Source organism: Camelus dromedarius, chromosome 2 (assembly GCF_036321535.1).
Source record: "Camelus dromedarius isolate mCamDro1 chromosome 2, mCamDro1.pat, whole genome shotgun sequence".
Taxonomy (NCBI): domain Eukaryota; kingdom Metazoa; phylum Chordata; class Mammalia; order Artiodactyla; family Camelidae; genus Camelus; species Camelus dromedarius.
In genome coordinates, this window is record NC_087437.1 from 118,911,563 (window position 1) to 118,934,095 (window position 22,533).

At 52.2% G+C, this 22,533-nt stretch overlaps 1 protein-coding gene and 1 long non-coding RNA gene across 4 annotated transcripts in view; one reads left to right on the top strand and one right to left on the bottom strand.

Annotated features, from left to right (window-relative positions):
• TMPRSS2 (transmembrane serine protease 2) overlaps positions 1 to 16,385 on the bottom strand; it is a 31,359-nt gene extending 14,974 nt beyond the window's left edge. Inside the window, exons 1-5 of one of the 2 annotated variants that reach the window (XM_031459890.2) lie at positions 16,220 to 16,385; positions 8,111 to 8,181; positions 5,927 to 6,149; positions 3,483 to 3,569; positions 2,652 to 2,771 (exon numbers count right to left, since the gene is read on the bottom strand). In XM_031459890.2, coding sequence (XP_031315750.1) covers positions 2,652 to 2,771; positions 3,483 to 3,569; positions 5,927 to 6,149; positions 8,111 to 8,125 — 445 coding nt within the window. In that variant the 5' untranslated portion in view covers positions 8,126 to 8,181; positions 16,220 to 16,385. Of the gene's footprint in view, positions 1 to 2,651; positions 2,772 to 3,482; positions 3,570 to 5,926; positions 6,150 to 8,110; positions 8,182 to 8,273; positions 8,336 to 16,219 lie in introns of those variants that run through there. The other variant, XM_064476112.1, reaches the window with a different exon arrangement.
• Positions 16,386 to 16,796: 411 nt separating this feature from the next.
• LOC135318593 (uncharacterized) lies at positions 16,797 to 21,324 on the top strand. 2 transcript variants are annotated; one of them, XR_010376764.1, is made up of 3 exons: positions 16,797 to 17,937; positions 18,940 to 19,079; positions 19,744 to 21,324. It is a non-coding gene; the product is annotated as an uncharacterized LOC135318593 (long non-coding RNA). The 2 variants fall into 2 exon arrangements; XR_010376763.1 differs by lacking the exon at positions 16,797 to 17,937 and having other exon boundaries at positions 18,375 to 19,079.
• The last annotated feature ends 1,209 nt before the right edge of the window (positions 21,325 to 22,533 follow it).

Below are 22,533 nucleotides of genomic sequence, written 5' to 3' on the forward strand. Positions count from 1 at the left end.
AGCACATAGCTCAGTGGTAGAGCACATGCTTAGCATGCACAAGGTCCTGGGTTCAATCCCCAGTACCTCTTCTAAAAATAAATAAACCTAATTACCTCCTCCCCACAAAAAGATAATTAACACATTAATAAAATAAATAGAATATTAAAAAAATAAAAAGAAAAAAAGGATGTATTGATACTGATGTATCACTTACAACGCACAAACCACTCAATGCAAGATGTTAAAAATAGGGACAAGAGAGCTCTGTGCTGTCTGCTCGATTTTCTGTACACATGAAACTGCTCGGTGTTCCATGCAAAGGAACACGGAGAGGGCAGCGGAGGGCAGTGGAGGGAAACGGGAGGCTGGGGTCTGGGCGGAGAATGACTTTGAGGATGTGTGGCCAGTACTGTGGAATCAGCCGGATGGTAACAACCATTGGGAAATGAGCAGATCAAGAATGCAAACACGTATTTACTTCTGGTGCAAAAACTGCACAAACAAGATACTCTTTTAATTGCCCCCAAGGGAAAAACATGACTGGTTAGTGAACAGGCGTGTGTGCGTGCGTGTGAGCACACACGTGTGTGATGGTAAAACAACCCAGCTCTTCATTCTCCTGGAGTCCTTGTCTACCGTGCGTCCCTTCACTGCTCATGCGGAACACTCTCCTCCTGACACTTCTGATCACCAAACGTGGGCGGCTTTTACCCCGTAACAAGCAATTCTCGGGGACACCAGTGGGTGTCCAACAATTTAACTCAATTCTGACACTCTTTACCTGGTGAGATCATCAGATCCCACAGGTTAAGGCCGATAGGACTGCTCCCCACTTCAGATGCCCGTCCCAAGTCCAGGTTGTCACCTGTGCCCCTGAATGATCAGCTGTAAGTCAGAGGGTCCCACGGCCCCCTCCTCAAGTTTCGATTAACTTGCTAGAGTGACTCACAGGACTCAGGAAAACCGTTCACTTTCTGTTCACCAGATTATTATAAAGGAACATGGGGAAGGACAGAGATGAACTTGCAGAGGAAGAGACGCGTGTGGCGGGCATGTGGGGAGGGGCAGGGGCTTCGCGCCCTCTTTGGGCGCGCCTGTCTCCCCAGGCCTTCACGCGGTCACCAACCCAGAAGCTCCCCACCCTGCACTTCTGGGATTTCGTGGTGGCTCCATCCCGTAGGCACGGCCAATCATTAACTCCCTTTCCAGCCCTTGTCCCCTCTCGAGAACGGGGGGGCAGGACTGCAAGTTCTAAGCTTCTAACCACGGCTTGTTCTTTGTGGCGACCAGCTCCCATCCAGGAGCCACCCAGTCACCTCGTTAGAACAAAGGACACGCCTGTCACCCAGGGAGTGACAAGGGTTTCAGGAGTCCTGTGTCAGGAAGGGACCAGACGCTGGGACAAACGATGCTCCTGGTGCTCTTGTCACTTAGGAATTCCCAGGGTTCCAGGAGCTCCGGGCCGGGAAGTAGGGGTGGAGACCAGCATGTATTTTCTATTGTCTCATGGTATGTGAGTGCATTTGTGTGTGTGTGTGTGTGTGTTGTGTGTGAGTGTAAGGGAAGTGGGGAGATGAGATTTTTCACTGCACACCCTTAGGGACTTTCTGAATTTTGATCTATTTGAGCACATGGACTCAAAGTATTTAAACAAATACAACTTCAATACTAAGAAGAGAGCGAGAAAGTCTCTCCAAGGAACATTACATGTTTGTCTGGCTGGAGTTTACTGACACACGCGCGTGTGCAGGAAAACCGCCTGACATCTTAACCACATCTGCTCAATCTCAAAAGCTCCCTCCTTTACTTAAGAAAATGATGACAAATATATTATCACCAAAATAAAGGCAAGGCACTCCGCTGACAGTTTAGGGAGTGAGTGAGCCACTGACACGTGCAAACACTCCCGGGGCGGGAGCTGCAGGTTCCTGCAGGTCCCACGAGCACGGCCTTTCTCTGGCACCACCTGCATTAAATGCTAATGGCTCCCAGAGCACACAGCAGACTTCAGGCTCTGGTACGGCCATCGGTGGATATTAGCGCAGCCCTCGGACTAGAGAATCGATTTCCCCTTTGCAGGACTTTACCACCCCTGAAATAATTAATAGAAAATTATAGAAGCAGAAGAGGTGCCCACCTGTGACAACAGATCGCTTTAAGTTCAGCTTGTTTAGAAAACACATAGCGAGGCGTGGGGAGGGTGTGGCTCAGTGGTAGAGCGCGTGCTTAGCATGCATGAGGTCCTCGGTTCAATCCCCAGTGCCTCCATTAAATAATAAACAAACCTAGTTACCGTAAAAAAAATTTTTTTTAAAGAAAAAGGCACAGCGCACTCCCAACTTTATCTTTTAAACAGTTTGCTCGCTTTAGCTGCCAAGAGATGACATCCTGTGGCAGCTGGGTGCACACGCTGGCCTGGCCTTGGGCTGTCTTCTCCCTCCCCGGACCCCGGTTGTGCGATGTCAGGCAGCAGCTCACCCACTCTGAGCCTGTCTCCTCATCTGAAAACCTGGCTTAGATGCACGGCTCAGCCTCCAGATAGGAATGCAGTGATGGAGCGATCACAGTGCTGGACACGGGCCCCGCACCGTCACTCCCAGCCTGGCGGCCGCTCCTCCAGTACACACCCAGAGCCCGGAGCCCAGGAGGAGCGGCCCTCTCCCACTCACCACACTGGTTCTCGTCCTCGCCGCCGGGGCAGTGCAGGACGCCGTCGCACCACTGAGAGGGGCTGATGCAGGTCCCCGACGAGCCACACTCCATCTCGGACGCCGAGCACCTGCTCTCCTCTTGCAGAGAAACGGGAGGGAGGTGCTCGTCAGGCTGAGAAACCAAGAAAACCTCCCAGCGCCCACGTGATGAGAGGAAGTCAGCTCCTCCCCTTTGTTTTGAAAGAAGGGGATGAGCCCTCGCCAACTGCATGGACTGCGTATATCAAAGGAACCGGGGCTGGCCGTCAGCAACGCCGAGCCCCTCGGGTCCGTTACTGCCGGGCGGAGGGAAGGACCCCTAGCCTTGAATCTGGACAGCGCGCCCCCGTCCTCTCTGCCACACAGGTGAGTCCTGCAGTCCACAAACGCTGCCCCGGGCTGATGGAGGAGACCTGCACTGGGTTACAGGAGGTGGCCCAGGGAGCCACCGCTGAACACTGAGATACAGGGACCAGGTGTGGCCCCAGGTGGGGCAGCCGTGCTCACGAATGCCAGGTGCCACCTAGTGCCCCAAAGCACAGGGTAAGTGCCACACGCTTCTCCCATGTGTCCATGACACACAAAGCACATGGGATCTTGACAAACCACAGATTACAATGAAGCACACAGACCAGACTGGCTGCTTTCAAGGAAGGTTATTCACGCATCACGTAACCAAACAGAAGGCAAGAGGTGGGAAACTTCAAGAGGGACTGTGGGTGGTCCCCCAGCCCAGAGAGCAGGGGCGCGGAAGGGCCAGCCCCCCACGACCTGGCCCTCTCCGGCTCAGGGCAGCTCCTCAGCACTTACTGAACTTCCAGAGCAGGACGGCAGCCAGCACTGCTCCCACTAGGATGGCCCCCAGGCCAAGGGTGACGCACAGCACTTTCTTAGTCTCTGGAGGAAAAGAAGTGAGGACACAATTTAGTGGTCGAATTTCTTAGAAATCAGACTCTCAAATTTCATGTTCCTTGCAATCCTGATGGAGTTCCCTTGAATTTGTGTCACTTAAGTAACTTGCAAAATACTGTCAAGGCTCTGACAGGCTACAGGCTTCCCACTCTACATTCTGGAAAAGGCAACACGATGGGGACAGTAAGCCCAGCGGTTGCCAAGGGCTGGGGGGAGGGACGTGCAGGCAGCACACCAAGGACCTCCTGGGCAGGGAAACTGCTCTGTGTGAGACTGTAATCCTGGACACATTATTATACATTCATCAAAACCTAGAGAATATCCAGCAAAAAGAATGTAATCCTAATGTAAAGCTATGGACTTTAGTTAATAACAATGTTTCAATATCAGTTCATCAATTGTAACAAATGTGACACATTTAGGCAAGATGCAAAGGGAAACGTGGGGCGGACAGAAGAGGGTTCATGGGAACTCCCTCCTCAATTGTTCTATAAGCCTAAAACTACTCTAAAGAATAGTCTATTCATTAAAAAAAATACTTCCAAGATCAAACATCACACTTATAAAAGGTATGTGTTTCTATAGAAGTCAAGGAAGTGTTTTAAAGTTTAAGTGTGGTCACTAAGCTAGCTTTTAAAGGACAGTTTTTTCATGCAAAGTCATCCATGTAGGCTCATAGTCTTTCCTTATGAAGCAACAGATGAGGGATTTATACATGCCTGTCCCACTCTCTGTCATCACTGCATTTTCCTCCAGAAAAGTTGAAATGTGCTTATTAGGCAAGTGGGACCCTCTTGTGCACCCGGATTGGACAGTCACTGGTCTGAGCACCCCCTTTTGAAAATGCTGACCTCAAGAGGACCCTTGGTTTTTCTGACCACCCTTGGTATTCTTTCTTGGGGAGGCAGATGCCCCTGTCAGGAGATCCTTAACCCTCCTCGGCCTGGCTTGCCTCCAACCTTCATGGTGGACCGAGGCCAGAAGTCCTCAGCTTTGGCAGCACTGGCGTCTTGGCTGGGTCCCTCTTGGTCAGGGGGCATCTTACACACTACGATGTTTAGCAGTGTCAGTGGTACCTACCCAGGAGATGCCAGTATCACTCCCCCAATTTATAACAGCAAATCTGTCTCCAGACATTGCCAAATGTCCCTAGGGGTCAAAATCGCCCCAATTAGGAGTCACTAGTCTCAACCTACCCAGCCACTGCCAGAAGGACATAAGTGCAGAGACGAGCATTTCCTTGATTTGAAAGAAACTGATGGAGGGAAAGAGAGCCACAGAGGAAAGGAGCAGGGGTGATTAAGGAGGAAGGACCCTCAAGGGGTAGAAAATGCAAGGATGGAAGAGAGTAGCGGTGGGGAGAAGGAAGGATGGAAGGGCCACCTGTGAAGCATCGGGGGGCAGAGGCCAGGCTGGAGGCAGAAATACAAGAGTGAAGGCGCTCAGAAAGTGTGGGAGAGGTCTGGGGGGGCCTGGGGCTTCAGAGAGCGCGAGTATGACCCACTGCCGCTATGGTGGCGTGGAAATCCACCTGCCATTCATCTTTAACTGCATGAGCTGTGTGTGTCTGATTGCATATCTCACAAAATAAAAACCCTATCAATGCAAGTGTTCACTGAGTGAGCCCCGGCACTAGCCCTGTGCTAGAACCAGTGTGCTGTGCAGGTCTACCGCTCTGCCAGTCCTGCCTGGGTGGCTCCTGCCATGTAAATGAGCCTGCACTAAAAGAGGGGCGTGGCAACAGGGTCAGAGGGAAAGGAGACAGACGAATGAGATAAGAAAGATGTGGAATTAAGGTGATGGGTGAGGACACGCGACCTCTGATCCCTCAGCCCTCCTCCTCGGCCGCTCAGGTCTGTCCTCAAGATCCTCATAGCCAAGAGAAATGTCGTGGCTGCTTCTGTGCAACAGCCCCACCAGCCACTTCATTCACCGAACACGAAATACTCATTGAGCACGTGTCCAGGGATCAGTACCATGAAGGAAGGTTGGCTCGCTTATTCCTGTGCTGGGGGCTTACCATCTGCTCAAGATGAACTGGCAAAAAGCAGTTCAGGGAAACCTGGCTGGAAAGACCCCCCCCTGGGTGGTACTGGCCAAGCTGGCACACGAGCAATAATGGGAGATGAAGGTCTCTGCAGCCGGGCGTCCCCCAGGCCGGAGGCGAGACCCGGGCTGCAGCTTTGATGCAGCGGGGGAGAGGTGAGAGGATCCTGGGACAGACCTGCCCGGTAGGCAGAGGAGAGCCGGCAGCAGAGCCAGGGGGAGCAGAGGGCCCCCCGGGGAAGGCAGACCCAAGGCCCGGGTTCCGTTAGAGGAAATACATGCAAAAGGGGACCTACTTGAGGTGCACACTGTCTCCGACGGGGGTTTGGGCTGCATGCGGATGACGGGTGTCGAAGTGTGCGTCTGAACCCTTGGGGTATACTGGGGCACCGCAGGCGGGTAATACTGAGCCGGATACACCATGTAGGCACTGGAGGCCGCAGAGGGCTTCAGAGGATAGAAGCTTTCGGGTTGGTACCCATGGTTTTCATAGTAAGGTCCGACTCCTGGTGGTGATCCCTGAACAACGAGAAAGATGAACGATGTAAACACTGATTATCCTAGCGGGCGACTGCACAGCCCGTCGCACTCAGACAAGGCCCTGGAACAGAGCCACAGATTCCCCGGGGGCATCTTCCATTATGCCAAACACTGACCTCACCTAAAATAAACTAACCAGCACGTTTTAAACTAATTGGCAATAGTTTTTGCTTTGTGTTTGTCTACTATTTTTTTAAATTGACATTGAGACTTTGTAACAAACTCAAGAAAAAATGCATAGAAGTCTGAGAGTGAGTCAATGTCCTACGCCCCGAGAATGGGCTGCAAAGTTACGAACTAGCAAGACCAGAATTGTAATGAGAACAGTGATCGCTGACCTTTGAGAGCTTGCTGCTGCAGGGCGTCTGCATTCATGGTCTCCTTGAAACCTGACCAGAGCCCCTAGGATGACACCGTGACCCCTAAGGGGTGATCAATATGCCCATTTTGCAGACAGGAATGTGAGTGACAGAGGTTAAGAAATCTACCTGAACGGTTTACAATTCTGTGTGTGTTGGTGGGGCTGCTAGCAGCTCCACTGCTGTGAGCAACCTTACAGCAGTTGCGACTGTGTGGAGAGTGTGCTCAGCAACTCTGCCCCTGGGAGTGGAATTTCTGGGGTGCAGTGTGTCCATCCAGAAGTGTGGAGGGAGCCAGCCAGCCTCACTCTCAGCTCCATTCTCGACTGGCTTCTGTCTTCTTAGAAAGCCCTCTCCTCCCACTCTGCTTGCTTAAAACTTGCCCTCTCCAGACCTACCCCTCAAGACCCCGCCCCCCAGAGGCCCCTCCGGACCCCAGCAGCCTGTGACCTTGCCCTCCCCAGGTCCCCTGGATTGCCCACTGGCTGGGACACTCTGGGAGGCCACGGTTGCCCCCTGATCTGAGTGTCCCTGTGCAAGACAACTTCTCACCCATTAATTTTGCCCCTTGTCTCTTGTTGACTAAAAGCAATGGAGTGCTTAGAATTTTAAAGGGGCCTCCAGGGAGTGCGGTTATAAACCACTGAGCCAAACAGGAGCTTAATAACTCACCAACGGGCTCCTTCAAAAGTCCAAAGATTACACTCTAAACCAGAGCAGCAACAGAAAAGGAAAATGAAATGTAATCTCTAATCTAAATGATGGTGCCAGAGGCAAAAAACACACCAACAGCCACCACCGCACAGGCGCTGGCCTCTAAGAACACACTGTCCTTCCCGGGAAGGTCGCAGCAAGCCCCGTGCTTTGTCCCTGTGAACGCCTGTGCCCTGACTTGACATTTTAAAAGGATCCAGTGAAAAGAAATCCCACCAGGTGCAGGGGTGAGGAAATCAAAGATCTGTTTTCCAGACAGAAGATACGGAAAACTTTTGTTATTAACCGCAGATTTCTGTTATTAATGCTTTATTTAATGTGCTCACTCGCAGGTACAAGGTGAGTCGGTGATGTGTGTATGATGGAGAATAAAGGCAGTGCGCTTGTCGCCGAAGTGTGTGTTGCGGGAGGGTCTCAGGGAGGGCTGAGGGGCGGTCAGCGCAGTGTCCGACTCAACCGTGGCCTGTCCCAGCCCACCTGGAAGCAAGGCCACACTGTGGTCTGCTGGCCGGGGGATCCCGCACACTTTCCTCCAGGGGACTCACTCCCTCTGCCTCTCTCTGTCCCCTGCCCCACCCCTGACCCCTGCCCCACCCTCACTCAGAGTGGAAGAGAAGAGGCCCTGGGAGATCACATCACCCACCCCACCCAGCAGCTCCAAGACCCCCATCTGTCCAACTGCCACATGGCTTCCCCTCCCACCCCTTCCTGCTCAGCCCCAACCCCAAGAATGCCTTCAGAGCATCCTTGGAGCACAGGCATTCCCTGCAAGCAGCTCTTAAAATGCTGACCCCCACACATTGCTGGAAGCAACAGAAGGAACAGGGAGCAGAGGAAAGGCCAGGAAGCTAATAATTAAACACTTACTGAGTTTAGAGCCATCCTGACTTTATCAGCAGCATCAGGGAAAGGCAGGTATTTGGAACGTTCAAGGTGACCTAGAAGATGGAAGGGCAAGACTATTACTTCCATGCCGGCGAGTGTGCGGAAGATGAATCAGGAAAGGACTGGACGTCTGGGCGAGGGTCACCTCTCTCCAGAACCACGGCGGCCTTGTGCGGTCACCTTAACCTTCACCTCACCACCTCTTCCTGCCGCAGCTGCTCCGCCTGAAAAAGACGGGGACCCAGTTGCTTGGTCCTTAAGTCAAGAGCCTGCTGCACTGAGCCGGCCTCACCGGGAAGCCCAGACTTCCCCAACGTCACCTCCACCCAAAGGAGCATCCGGGGAAGGCATACACGCACAAGGACTGAGAGGACATTGAGTCTGGCAGCAGGGAGGGGAGGGCAAAGCCCCAGGGTCAACTCCCGGCAGTGCTACGTCCGAGGAGTCATTGGGCAGGTGAGCTCTTGGAAGCTTGGACAGAGGTGGATGTAACATCACACTGGCTCGCCCAGGTGGAGATTTAGCGCGAGGGTGCAGGCAGATGCCTCGCACGCCGGGGCTGTGGCTCGTCCCCGCGGAGCATCCTCGGGCCCAGGGAGCAGCCGCCACCCCACCGTGGGGCGGGCGGTGTAGGGCTTAGTCCCAGGTGGAGGGCACACCTGACTTTTCAGAGAAGCCGTATGGAATCCCCTCGATGTTAATAAACACGTTATGTTAAAAAAAAGTTTTCTTAAAACACATTCACATCCACTGGCTACTCCACTTCCTACCCCAAACCCAGAAAAGAAAGAAATTCAGAACTAAGCATTTTGGTGGTTTCTAAAGTTATCGGTAGTGACAAGAAAGCTCCGGTCACCTCGTTTGCCAACGTCTGTGAACAGCTAACAGCAGTAGCTAGGAAGACCTCGGCATGAGGGGCCTCATAGTAAAGCCCGTCCGACGTCACTCTCCCGTCACGAGCGAGGGACAGCTTTTGTCCTCTGCTCCCGGCTGCCTTGAAATGACCAAGCAGGCTCCAGGAAACGGCCTTTGCCATCACGTGCCCCCAGGGCCGGGTCCCCAGAGAGAAGAAAGCTCTGAGCTTCGAGGCTTCGAGGCCTCAAGGCCGGCCAGATCAGGCATGAAGGTTCTCCCCCCAAGGTGCCCGGCACACAGCAGGTGCTCAAACAGCCGGGGGCAGCGCGGCAGCCTCGACCTCGGGGACCAGACCCCGGGTCCAGACCCCGCTCAGGCACTGGCTGGCTGCGACCTGGGCAGGTCAGATGGGGCTTCCGAGCCTCGGTGTCCTCCCGTGCAAAGGAGGCTGACACTGGCAGCCGCTCTAGGGTCATCAGGGAAGCAAAACGAGCTGACAGTGAAGTTCTGAGTGCCTGGGACACAATCAGGGCTCCATATGTTTTCGCTAAATAAAAGTGATTGCAAAGCTGGTACATGTTGAAGAGCCCACAGAGGCAGGGTGGGCCTCATTTGGAGCATTTGCAGATTCTAAGATTTGCATCTGGAAAGTGATCCTGAGATGTTGACACAAAATCCGCCAGCTCTGAAAACCCAGTGGAGCCCAAACGCTGCAGAGCCGGTGCCAGCCGGCTCTGCCCCTCTGCCTCCCAAGCAAAGTTATTATTTGACTCATTGCACTTTAAAAAAAAACAAACCAACATCAACTTGCTATAAATAAAAATATTGAGTATGGCTGTTTAATCTTGGGAGACCTTGTTGAACAAGTCACAAGAAAAATGCACCAGCTCATTTATTAACTCTTCAAATAAAGATAAAAAGACCAGTTCGTACTGATAGCTTTGAGATTTTTTTTTAAGACTAGAAAAAAGAGTCAACACCTTCTGGGTATGAGGAAAGAAACCTGACCTGTGTACAGGAGGAAGAGATCACAATTTAGAACATACATGACATTTCAGCCTGTAAGTGGACGTGATTATCGCATATTAATAACCTTTCCCACGTCTGCTCTGTAAAAAGAGAGGGTCCTGAGACTTGACAGCAGCGCAATCCTCTAGTCTAAGCAGAAAAGTCCCACCTTCCTCAGATCAGTTTCAAGGGAGACCCGCCCTGGTGGGCACTCTCACCCGCTGCTTTCTCTGCCCTCAGGCGGTAGCTCCCTGTGCCCCTGAGCTATCTCACCAGTTATAGGTTTGGTTGAAGTTTCAGGAAATGAAAATTCGATACCACTGGCTGCTTTCCCAGTTTAAGAGCCCTCTGAAGGGAGGAATGAATCAGTGCTTGAAATCCACGCTTTCTGTTCATTCAAGATCCCTAACAGCGAGAGACCAGGAAGCCAGGAGAGGAAGGGGCACCAGGGGGCCATGGCCATGAATGGCCCAGTATAAGCCCAGGAGCCAGCAATAATCGCAGCACAATCCTATCTCATCCAGCGACCCCACAGCCCATAGAGCCTTTGAACCAGAGCACCAGCCACGCCCAGACCCGCCACCACGGACTTTGGGAGAGAAGGTGAGAGTCGTGCTGCCTCTGATTCCCAGTGGCCAAAGAGGAAAGAAGGGAGAAGCGTCTCCCTTGGGAACTGGATCCGACGGGAGACGCCCCGCTGTCCAAGGAGACCAGGAGAGCACGTTCTGTGCCGCTCATCTTCAAAACCAGCCATTCCAGGCCCACAAAAGGCAGCACGTCTCTTTAACTGGTCCCTGAAAGGGACAAGACAACCTGGATGGTGAGAGACAACACTGTTTCTCGAATGTTCTGTCCCATCTGTTAAAGGATACAGGTGATTGCCCTTGATTCGTGAAAGCCAGTCTTAATGGCGCACCTCTCCTTGAAGTGACAGAGAGAACACGAGCCGAAGCCCCGCCCCCTCCCTGTTCGGGGGGGGAGGCCCTGCTCCAACGCCGTCCACTCGAGTCACACAACGGAACACGGCTGTCTTGTCCACTCTGGCTTTCCTTCGGGGGAGCTGACTCATGCCTCGAGTCACCTGCCGGCCATCCCTCCTTCCTGCACCCCTTGATGTAATGAAACTATTTCCAAATCAGAGGAGTCTCTTCGTGCGCTATCGCTCCTCTGATCTCAGAACACACTGGAGGCTTATTTTGAAAACTACTAAACCAACACAAATGAGGTCAATCTCATAGACACTGACTCACATCAGGGGTAGGAATTTCCCCTATAATGAAGGCTCCACTGACTTCTCCACACACCGCCATTCATGCACATGCTCCTGAGTTGAGCCCTCCAGGTGCCTTGAGATGCTGGCAGTATGATGAGGTGTGATGGGCTGTAAGCCCCTCCACCGCACTTCCTTGACCTCAGATTCGGTACCCCTTCTTTAAACTCCACAGCAAGCAGGAGCAACAGACACTCCCTACCCAATGAGCAGATGGATGATCAGCAGATCACTGATGCCTTAACCACTGCATAAAATCACATTATACGTAAAGATGCTCTCGACTGTTGGGGATAAAATGCACTGCTAGAGGAAAGCTAACAGACAGTGGTGGGTTTAAGGAAGAGTTCAATATAAACAAGGCTAAGGCGATCAGACAAATGGCATGCGCAGCGACCGGCACAGGGTAGTGGGGCGGGCACGCCAGCTCAGGAGAGGCCCTGCCTGCCTCATCCAGGTCTCTTTTTCTATGAATGCCTCATTGTCCAAACGAGATTGCAAACTTTTTAGGGCAGGAATTGGGTCTGGTCCTTTGTTTTTTTTAAAATCTAGCTTTGTACCATACAAAGAAAGTCTTCCTTTTTTTTTTTTTTTTTTAGGTATCCCAAAGGCCAAATGAGTAAGATGAAATTTAAGAGAGAGAGAGCTGGAAAGCCTGCACCTGAAAAAAAAAAAAAAAAAAAACACCAAAAAAAAAAAACAGCCTCCAAATTGAGGATGTGGGTAACCTCACAGGTCTGGTGCACAAAACTGACTGCATGCTGCCATGACAGGTGGGCTGGAGAGGGGCCCGGTCCCTCCAGGAGGGACAATGTGCAAAGGCCACTGTCTAAGGTTGGAAGAACCTGCCCAGGTCAGTCTGTGAAATAGATGTAACAGATAAGTGTGTGAGTGTCCTAGCACCGACCCCAACACACGGCAGCCCTCAGTAATGAGATACTGATGGCAGCTAAGGGACTGTCATGTGGAAAGCAGACTCTGAATCCAGCATCAAAATGGTCAGCGATATCAGAAAGGCAGGTTTAGCTCAATCCAGGGAAACCAAGTTTCCAACAATGAGAACGTTTCAATATTGACTGGGTTGCTTTGGAAGAAACAGAGTTCCTCAAACCAAGAAAAGTTTGCTCCAGGCCTGGAAGATCGTTTCTCAAGCACATTCTAGAACCAAACTGGGCTTGAGCTGCGAGGCCAGACATGATGTTCCTTTATTACCTGTGATTTAGAACTTGAAGAATGAACTCCACACGTCCGGGGTTCAGATCCAGTCTCAAATGAGGCCAGGTGTGCGCGCTGCCGGGAAGGCCCTCAGAAAGCAAGGGCCTTAAAGGGATTCTGACGCCGGGCCACGCACCAGCAAGCGATCATTAACACCGGGCCTTAGTTTCATCTGCCAATTCAGAGTCACTAGAAAATATTTTCCTAACAAATGTCCACTGGCTCGCCACAGCCCCTCTTCCCAGTCCTCCTTGACTGAGCTCCCCGTCCAGCCTGACCCTGCCTCAGCTTCCAGGCTTCACCTGGTGCCTTCAAACATTTCGTGCTTTCTTATCGCATTTCTGCATCCTCACCCCCTCCTGCACCTCCAACTCCCCACACCAATGCCTGATGGCTTAACTCTGTACACACAAACGAAATGCCTGGAGTTTCCACCCATACAGCAAGTCCTTCCTTCCTTCCTCACCTCTAACAAGAGAAAAAGCATGCTTAAGTCACCTTCCTTCTTCAAATTCCACAGTGTTTACAGTCCAAGGAACTGCCCACACCTCCATCAGAAAATCAGGGTTTGCCATTCTCCCTCGGTGCCTCTTAGGCTGCCCACGACATTTCCACACTCCCAATCCTCTTCGCCTGACCTCTGTCCAGTGGCCGGGGCAAACCAAGTCTCAGGTCATATACCCTTCCTTCCTGACCTCAAGCTCTGCCTCTAGTGTGTCCCCCAGAACTGCCTGCATGATCAGCTGAGCCATTGGCTACTCCCCAGGAATCCACGTGGATCTGGAACCAGGATGGTCAAGGGCACGGGGGCACCAGGAGTCCCCTCCCCTACACCCAGGCCTGCAGCCCTGGGGACTTGCGAGCCAATGTTCCCCAACACCCAGCTAGCAAGGGACTCACTAAGGCCGGCCGGCCCGACTCAGACCTCAGCACTCAGGCATGTGACACCCGTGCGTGCACCCCATCCCCAGAGGCCACTCAACTCATCCTGGGGCAGACCCAACGGCAGGGCCCCTGAAAAGTAAAGGAGGGGCCAGGAAGAGCAGCTGTGGGAAGCAGGACCACCCCAGGAGACCCAGAGCTGTGAAAACAGCAGAGGCGGAAGAGCACCTGGGGCCTGGCGTGCCCCTCCTCCACCCTCCGCACCAGCAGGGCCAGCGTCCACACCTTAAGTAAGCAAAGCTGACCAGGCTCTAAGTTGACCCAGTCGCCTTTCCTCTCTACGTCCATGCCCAAGGCTCAGACTTGACCCCTGGTTCCCAAACCTGGAATTCTCTGGAAGGCTCAGAAAATGAGATTTCCTATTCCATCAGAGGCTGATGCAGGGCCATGACCCCAAATGCTAGCAAAGCCCCCGGGACTCCCACCACAGGTTTAGGTGGAAAAGGCTGAGAGCCACCGCTCTCACTTTTGTACTTCCTGGTTGACCCCCACCCCCGGCTGGGCCCAGAGCAGTGGTCAGCCACTTACAGAATGATGACCATCACTACCCACTTAGCTTTCGTGTCTCTGCGCTTCCTCGCCTAAAGGACATTTTCACCTGCAGCCCCACCACCTGGGAGGTTAGCTCTCTGCGCTGCCCCAGTGAAGCATCCCCTGCTCTCCCACCCAGGTCTCACCGGAAGGGGGCAGATCGGAGCCCAAGGGGGCCCCTGCTCTTGGATGATGGGGAAACCAGCCCTGTCTGGGAACAAGCCCCGACCACATGAGGAGTCCAGGCCTCACTCAGCTTCCCTGGAACCAGATGACCAGCCTTCATCCCCAGTTCTCCCTACAGGCCTCGGGACATAGGGCAAGTTATTTCAGCTCTCTGCCTCAATTTCCACACAACTGAGTTAAATCCATTCTACAGAGCTTGGAATGATGCCTGCCTGGAAGAAAGTGCCGATCCACTGGTATCATGATGGTACCAGTGTGGCCAAAGTGTCTCCTACAAGTAAGGTGACTGAGCCAGGGTGGAGCAGCCCAGGGCACCAAGGGGCCAAGCTCCAAGCACTCCCCTAGGCCCTAGAAATGGCGCCGGGACCTTTCATTCTGACCTCACTGGTCCAGTAAAGGTCGGTGGGGTTGGGGGACACAGGCAGGCGCCACATGATAAAGCTGAGGAAGCTAAGAGTGCCCCTCCAGTGACTCCCTGGGGGCTCCCCCCCACCTGGCCTACCAGACCCCCCTCTCCTGCAGCAGCGCTGGTTCCCCCAGGCTCCTTGTCCTTGGTAAGCACTGCCCACGCGTCCAGTCGCCACCCCTTCTCCGGGAGACGTTGGCGCCAGCCTCACTTCCTGGAGAACCTTCCGTGACCTCCCAGGCTAAGTCAACAACCCTCCTCTCAATTCAGGTTTTCTAAACACCTTGGAACTCTCCTTAGCAGCCTTTGTAATTTTCCATTATTCGGGTGGCTCACTACAGGAGTGCAGGGAATCAGCGCTTCACCTGTGTGCCTCCTTCCTTCCTGAGCCCCGAGGCTACCGCGCCTGTTTGAATGGAGGTTGGGGATTCGAAGCCTGGAGGCCGAGCCCTGGGTGACCCCTGCCCACCAGGCGGACCTCGGGTCGCTATCATTTCCCTCTCAAGCGATCCACTAGGATTCCACCTGACCAGGCTCGCCAGCGCGGCCTGTGCCTCAGAGGCAGTAATCTTGATTCAGAATCACCGTTCTGTGCCCTCCAGCGAGGCGGGCCCTTGGCCGCATGGGCTCAAGGCTCCATGCACGAAAATGCCAGGGCTCCAGCCAATGTCGTTTGCCACCAGCAACCAGGCCCCCTGGGGAGTGGAAGCACGAAATTTGGGGCCATAAGGCAATTCTTCAGCAAGGCCCGTGCAGCCGCGGGCAGGGCACCCACTGACAGGCTGGTGCGCTCGGCTGCCAGTCCACCATCCCGCGTCCTGCCGGACGGCTTGCGGTGGACCGCAGCGCCCGGGTGCCCGGCCTCGTCCCTGGCAGGAAGTGCGCGCCTTGGGATCAAGACCACCCCTCGAGGCCGGGGGAGGCACCCGCAGGTGCCCGCTGCCCAGGTGGTCCAGCTCTGATCATCGCCTCCGGGTCGCGGCAACGGGGCCCGGGCCGTGGGCAGTCCCTCCCCGGGGCCGCTGAGCGGTTTGCACCTCGCCCCGAGTCCCTCGGGCCTGTCCCCGCCGTCCCCGCCGCGCCGCCCGTATCGCTCCCAGCATCTCAGCGAGTTTCCAGTTTCTCCCCACTTCGGGAGGGAACCAAGAAGCAGAAGGAGTTCAGGTAGCACTCCGGGACTGCAGAGATTTTCCCGAAACAAAGAAGCGAGTCGACAATTCCCCCTCTAACTCGTCCCCAGGGGAAAAGGCGCATCCCCGATTCCGCAGAAGCAGGTGGAGCTAAGTCGGGTCCCGCCGAGGGGACCCACCCTGAGGGACCCGGAGGCACTCTCTTCTCCGACCAGTTGGCTAAGGACCCGCTGGGCAGCCTGCCCGAGGCAAGCGATGCCAACGTGTCAGCCAGAGGCCACTGACCGACGCGCCAAGGGGTTCCCAGGCGCGCGGAACCCTCCAGGCCCCACGGACGTCTTCTTGCCCGGCTCGGCCCCGCGCGCCGGCTGGTGGGAGGACGCGCCTGCAGGGCCGGAGCTGCTCACACCTGGCTTCACCTGCTGCTACTCCCACCCAGCGCGGGGCGGCGGCTAGGTCGCTCCCTGGCGCCCAGGTTCTCCCTTGCTCCCGGGACCCCCTCCCTGCCCCCAGCCCTGCGCAGGGAACCCACCGCGAGTGCCGCTTACCTGCGGAGCTCCGGGGCGCGGCGCTCCCTGCCCCTCACCCTTCCTCCTCCTCCGCCTCCCCCCGGGTTCGCGTCTTCCTCTGCCCAGCGCCGAGTCCCCGATCCTCCCCGGCTCTCGCTTTAATCCCGGGAGGCGGTGTCCGAGTATACCCAGGGAGACACCCCCAAGCGCCGGTCCCGGGTCACCTCGGGCAGGGGGAGGGGACGGACGGGAACGGCTGTCCCAGGCGGGGCGGATCGGGGCGGGGGAGGGGGCTGCGGGAGGAGGAGTTTCCCCCAGGGAAAGCCCGGGCCGGGACCTTGGCCAGACCCAGAGGGAGTTCCGAGGACGCTTCCGTCCCCGGCAGGCAGTTTTGGGTTGGGGAGGAGGGCATTTCCCGCCGTACTCCTCCCTGGCCGAGCAGGTCGCGGCGCTTCGCGGCCCGAGGAGTCGAGTTTGGATTCAGGAGAGGGATCCTGGGGGCGCTGATCAAGTCTTGTATGGGCCGGCGGGGTCTTGGCTCCGGCATGGCCTCTGTGCCCAAGGCGAGGACCCAGGAGTCTGCGCCCAGGGACCGCTGGCCCGGGCAGTAGAGCCCAAGGACGGAGCCCTTCGCGCCAAGGACCCTCCGCAGTCCGTTGGGGCGGCATCTCTCTGCCCTCAGGTCCCAAGCCCCTCCCCCTCCCTGGGAACAACCCCAAGAGTGGCTGAAGTCTTCCCGCCCACCTAAGAGGAGAAACAGGGGGTGAGGAAAGAGGGTGAGAGAAATCTTAGTTCAGAAGGCATGGCTTTTCCATCATCCTTACGAGGCTCTTTCCAATGCTGTTTGCAATATGTAAATTAAGGCGGATTGCTTTAGAAGAGAAAGGAAGCTGAATTCATTCCAAATCACCTGCTGCATCGGCTCAGAGCTCCTTCCTGAGCAGGTGTCCTGGGAGCTGGACTTACCTAGTAAGTTCTTCGCATCCTTTCCTTTGGCTCCCACCCTTAGATCCACCACAGGGGACATTCCGGCACATGCCCCAGTCCTTCTCATCTCTCATCCTTCACTGGTGTCAAGTTTGTCCAAGCAGAAGACCCTTGAGGACTGTCTCCTGCAGATAGGTCAGGTCACGGGGTCTTTGGCAGTGACTCATTTATGTTTTGAGTAGCATGTTTGGAGCCCTCCAAATGACACCATTGCTCCACAGAACACCAGTGTCCACCTGTCCACCAGGCTGTATATGTGTCCGCACCTTCATCCCTCTTGTGGCTGTTCTCTCACTATTCACATCCCCTTCTCTTTGCAACTTTCTGGAACTTTTTGGAGGTATACACGTCTCCCAGGAGTAGATCACCGACTTGGGGAGCCAGCTCCATCCCGGTGCTAGCAGCAGGCCTGTGGCCAGTGTCTGGTTCAGCAGCTTAAGCCCATTGCCTGCCAGGATTCTTGCTTCAGGGATAAACACACAACCCGCTTTTGGCCAGTGAGACCTGGAAGAGAGGTTTCCTGGCGTGGGGTCGGGGTGGGGAGGATGGTGTATTTTCACTCTTCTATGGGAGCTTCCAGAGACCCTCCTCCTTGTGCTGGGAGAAAGAAGCAGCCAGTCATCTCAGAAATGTTGCTAGCCATCTTCCCATCACCAGGCAGCGAGTACCGGGATAAAGATGGCTCTTCCGTCAAAACCTGTAGCATAGTGATGACAGGGAACCCAGCTCTTGATGACATCATCCAACCACTGACTCAAACCAACTCTGAAGTAAGCCCCCTTTCCCACTTCTTTCATGAATACAAGTGGAAATCAGAATTATTGACCAAGGGGAGTAGCTGTAATACAGTGAAAACAGAACAGTATTATTAGATATTAAAAAAAACAACAAGCAACAGAGTTCTTCTCATAGCCATAGGGCAGACTAGACATCCTGAGATACTGTCCACACTAGGAAACAGCCAACAGGACTTGATAGAATATATACTGTTGAAAATCTTTTAAAGTTACAGATGATTTTGCAAGAAAACTTGGCAAATCCTCAGACACAAAAGTGAAGCGGGAGCTCCCGTGTGGGGAAGTCAGGGTGGCTGTGAGATCCTGAAATCATCCAGCCACCTCTGTCTTGCAGAGGGTGAGGGTGAATGACGACGTCACAGTCCTCAGCGGGGCGGGGGGGGGGGGGGGACTTGTTCTGGCACCACAGCACCAAGTCAGCACCAAAAAGCCCTGCCCTCAAAAAGAAGACGATTTTTTAAGAATGTATCTATCCCACTGATGGGTGATGACCAGTAAACACTTCCATTTCTTAGTCTCAGCTCTCAGTGGAGCAGCACTAACACTCTCCTGAGAATTTATAACTACCACAAGCCCTCTTATGAGAATTTAAGTTTTGCACCCGAATCCCCACTATCTCTGTAGTCAGAGGAACATCAAGTCAAGAATTTAATCTAAAGTGGTCCCAGACTGGTGATGTCCCAGGCACACGGCAGAAGCAAACTCTTAGACTGTGTAGTGGAATGTAATTCATAACACATGTAAATACTCCACACTGTCCAGATAATATGAATAGATTTTTTGAAAGATATAGATTATCAGATTGTCTAATATTTAAAGACTGAAATATACAATTTATGAGACCCATGTAGAATGGACGTATGTAAAAGGAAGCTGGTTTGGCTAAATTAATAAACTGTCCCACTTGGAAGACCGAATGAAGGAGACTGAGCCTCCCGACTTTATGGCAGAAAGCTGATCGGGGTATTAATGTAGGGAGAAGAGGAAACAGTGAATGGGAAGAGACAGAGAGCCTGGACACAGAGCCATCTCCGTACGGAAGCACGAAATGTTTCAGGGGCATACAGGCCCGCGGAGACGTCTAATGGGAAATCTCATTACCCAGAAGGAAAAAGGTGACGTTAGAATCCTGTATCATGTGAAATACGCAAATCAATTTGGGTAAATTAAAGATCACATGTGAAAATAAAAGACTAGAATGTTTAGATGACGGAGTGGCTTTGTAAAGGGACAGTCTCACTAGAATTCCTTTCATGTGCGTTTCTGGTTAGGTTGGGCCATGAGCCCTTGGGAGGCTTGGCGGACAGAAGTGAATCAGGGCCAGTGTTTGCTCCATACTCGTTGCTGCTCAGCTGGCTCACCACTCAAGGCACTCACTGCTCAAGGCAGTGGCCAGGTCCTTTCCCCTGATCCTCCGGCTTCTGTGACTCAAGGCTGTGTGTGTTTTGCTCTGTGATGGTGAACCCCACCCCAGCCTCTGCAGGACAACTTGGTCAAGGTTAGGGCAACAGTCCGACCTTGTGGGCTCCAGCTCAACTGTAAGGGCTCCAGCTTGTCCTTGCCCCCCCCAGTTACTCCGCTTGTGGACTGAACCATGCACCCCAAATTCATTTGATGAAGCCCTAACCCCAATGTGACTGTATTTGGAGACAGGACTTAATCAGGGTTTAATGAGATCAAGGGTAGATTGGTGATTGACAGGACTGCTGGCCTTACAGAAAGAAGATTCGATCTCTCTGTCTGTATGTGTCTATGTCTGTCTGTTTCTCTCTCTCTCAGCGTGCATGCATTGAGGACAGGCCACGTGAGAACTTGTCTGCAAGCCAGGAAGAGAGCCCTCACCAGGACCCCAACAGCCAGGCATCCTGATCTTGGGCCTCCAGCCTCCAGAACTGTGAGAAAGTAAATGTCTCCTGTCTAACCCGCCCAGACTGTGGGGTTTTGTTGCAGCATCCTGAGCAGAGTAACATGCCATCATCCCCTGTGGTCTGCAAGCTTCAGCACCAGATGAGCGCACAAGAGCCACACAGAGACAGGTTGCACAGCTCCTGTGGGGCAGGTCCTCTAACCAACCCCTTCTAAAAACGCACAGACACACATCGCTGTAGGACGTGGAGCCCAAATTAAAACTGAGTGCTTCGGCATGGAGGGAGTTTGAGGACATGATGCTGAGTGAAATAAGCCAGATACAGAAAGACAAACACTGTCTGATCCACTCACACGAGGTCCCTGGAGGGGTCAAGGTCACAGAGGCAGAAAGCAGAGTGGAGTGTGGCAGGGGCTGCGGTTGGCAAATGGGGAGTTACTGTTTACTGGGGACTGAGTTTCAGTTGGGGAAGATGGAAAGTTCTGGAGATGATGGCGGTGATGGCTGCACAACAGTGTGAATGTGCTTACTGCCGGTGAACTGTGCACCTAAAAATGGTTAAGATGGTGAATTTTTACTTTTTTTTAAAGGTAGAAGTCATCATGAAAAATGGTAAATTTTATGTAATGTATATTTTACTACACACAAAAAAAACAAACACCAAACCAGACTGATTAAAAATTAAATCTGCTCAGTACCATGTATGACCAAAATTGAGTCAGCTGGAGGGAAAGGGGGGAGGTAAAGGAGGAGGCAGGCAATTAGTACAACCACATTGAAAAACGGTTTGGTGTTCTGCGGTGATGTTGAAGATGTGTAAAACTTTCACCCTGGAATTTCACTCCCAAGGATGTACCTAGAATTCTTGCAAGGTGCCCAGAAACTTCTACAGGAATGTTTACAGAAGCACTGTTTATATTGCAAAATCATGGAAACAACCTAGGTACTAACAGGAAACCCCTGTCGGTTCCTCCAAATGGGAAAAGAAATAAATATGTATTGGTCTGTTCATATGATGGAACATTACCCAGCAATAAGAATGGGCAAACCACAGCTGTCCGCAGTACTGTGGATGAATCTCCCAAAATGTGAGACAAAAAAAGCAAGTTGCAGGGAGACAACATACTGGGGGCTTCTTTTATATAAAGTCCTAAACATCCAACATCGAATAACAGTTTTGGAGGTACACTGATACATGGCAAACCTGTAGGAAAGAGAAGGAAATGGATAAACACCCAGTTCAGTACTGTGGTTTTTCCCCCAGTGGGAGTGGATGGGGTTCAGTGGGCTGAGATGCAAACTGGGGGGACTGGACATAATGCATCATGGCATTGGTGACAATCCTTCTCAGTCTGGACGGTGACTACACAGGTGTTCACTTTGTGATTTCTTTATACCTTTCTGCATTATATATAATCCTGTTGTATGTATGGAATATTTCATAATTTTACACGTGATGTATGTATCATTAAACTAACTGGTTTTTAAATGTGTGTCCCTGAAAACACGTCCCTTAATGGGAATGAGGGAGCTATATATCTGTCAGCAATAAACTCATCTCTGAGAACTTGGGCAAAGCATTCTCTGACATAAATCCTACCAGTGTTTTCCTAGGTTAGTCTCCCAAGGCAATAAAAAATAAATAGAATAAATAGAAATGAAAGCAAAAATAAACAAATGGGACCTAATCAAATTTATAAGCTTTTGCACAGCAAAGGAAACCATAAACAAAATGAAAAGACAACCTACAGAATGGGACAAAATATTTGCAAAGGATGAAACCAACAAGGGCTTAATTTCCAAAATATACAAACAGCTCATACATCTCAATAACAAAAAAACAAATAACAAATCAAAAAAATGGACTGAAGACCTAAATAGATATTTCTCCAAAAAACACATACAAATGGCCGATAAGCAGGCACATAAAGAGATGTTTAACATTGCTAATTATTAGAGAAATGCAAATCAAAACTATGGTGAGGCACCACCTCATACTGTTCAGAATAACCATCATTAAAAAGTCTACAAATAACAAATGCTGGAGAAGGTGCATAGAAAAAAGAACCCTCCTACACTGTTGATGGGAATGTAAATTGGTGCAGCCACTATGGAGAACAGTATGAAGGTTCCTTAAAAAACTGAAAATATGCTTACCCTATGATCCAGCAATCCCACTTCTGGGCATACATCCAGAGAAAAGTCTAATTTGAAAAGACACATGCAGCCTAATGTTCATAGCAGCACTATTTACAACAGCCAAGACATGGAAACAATCTAAATGTCCAACAACTGACAACTGGATAAAGTTGTGGTATAGTTGTGGCACGTGTGCGTGCGCACACACACACACACACACACACACACACACACACAGTGGAATACTACTCAGCCATAAAAAGAATGAAATAATGCAATTTGCAGCAACATGGATAGACCTAGAGATGATCATACTGAGTTAGGCAGACAGAGAAAGACAAATCCTATACAGTATCACTGGGGGGTAGAAGCTTAAATATGACACAGATGAACTTATTTATGAAACAGAAACAGACTCACAGGCGTAGAAAACAGACTTCGGGTTACCAAAAGGGGAAGGGGGTGGGGGAGGGATAAATTAGGAGTTTGGGATTAGCAGATACAAACTACTATATATGAAATAGATAAATAACAAGGTCCTACTGTAAAGCACAAGGAACTAA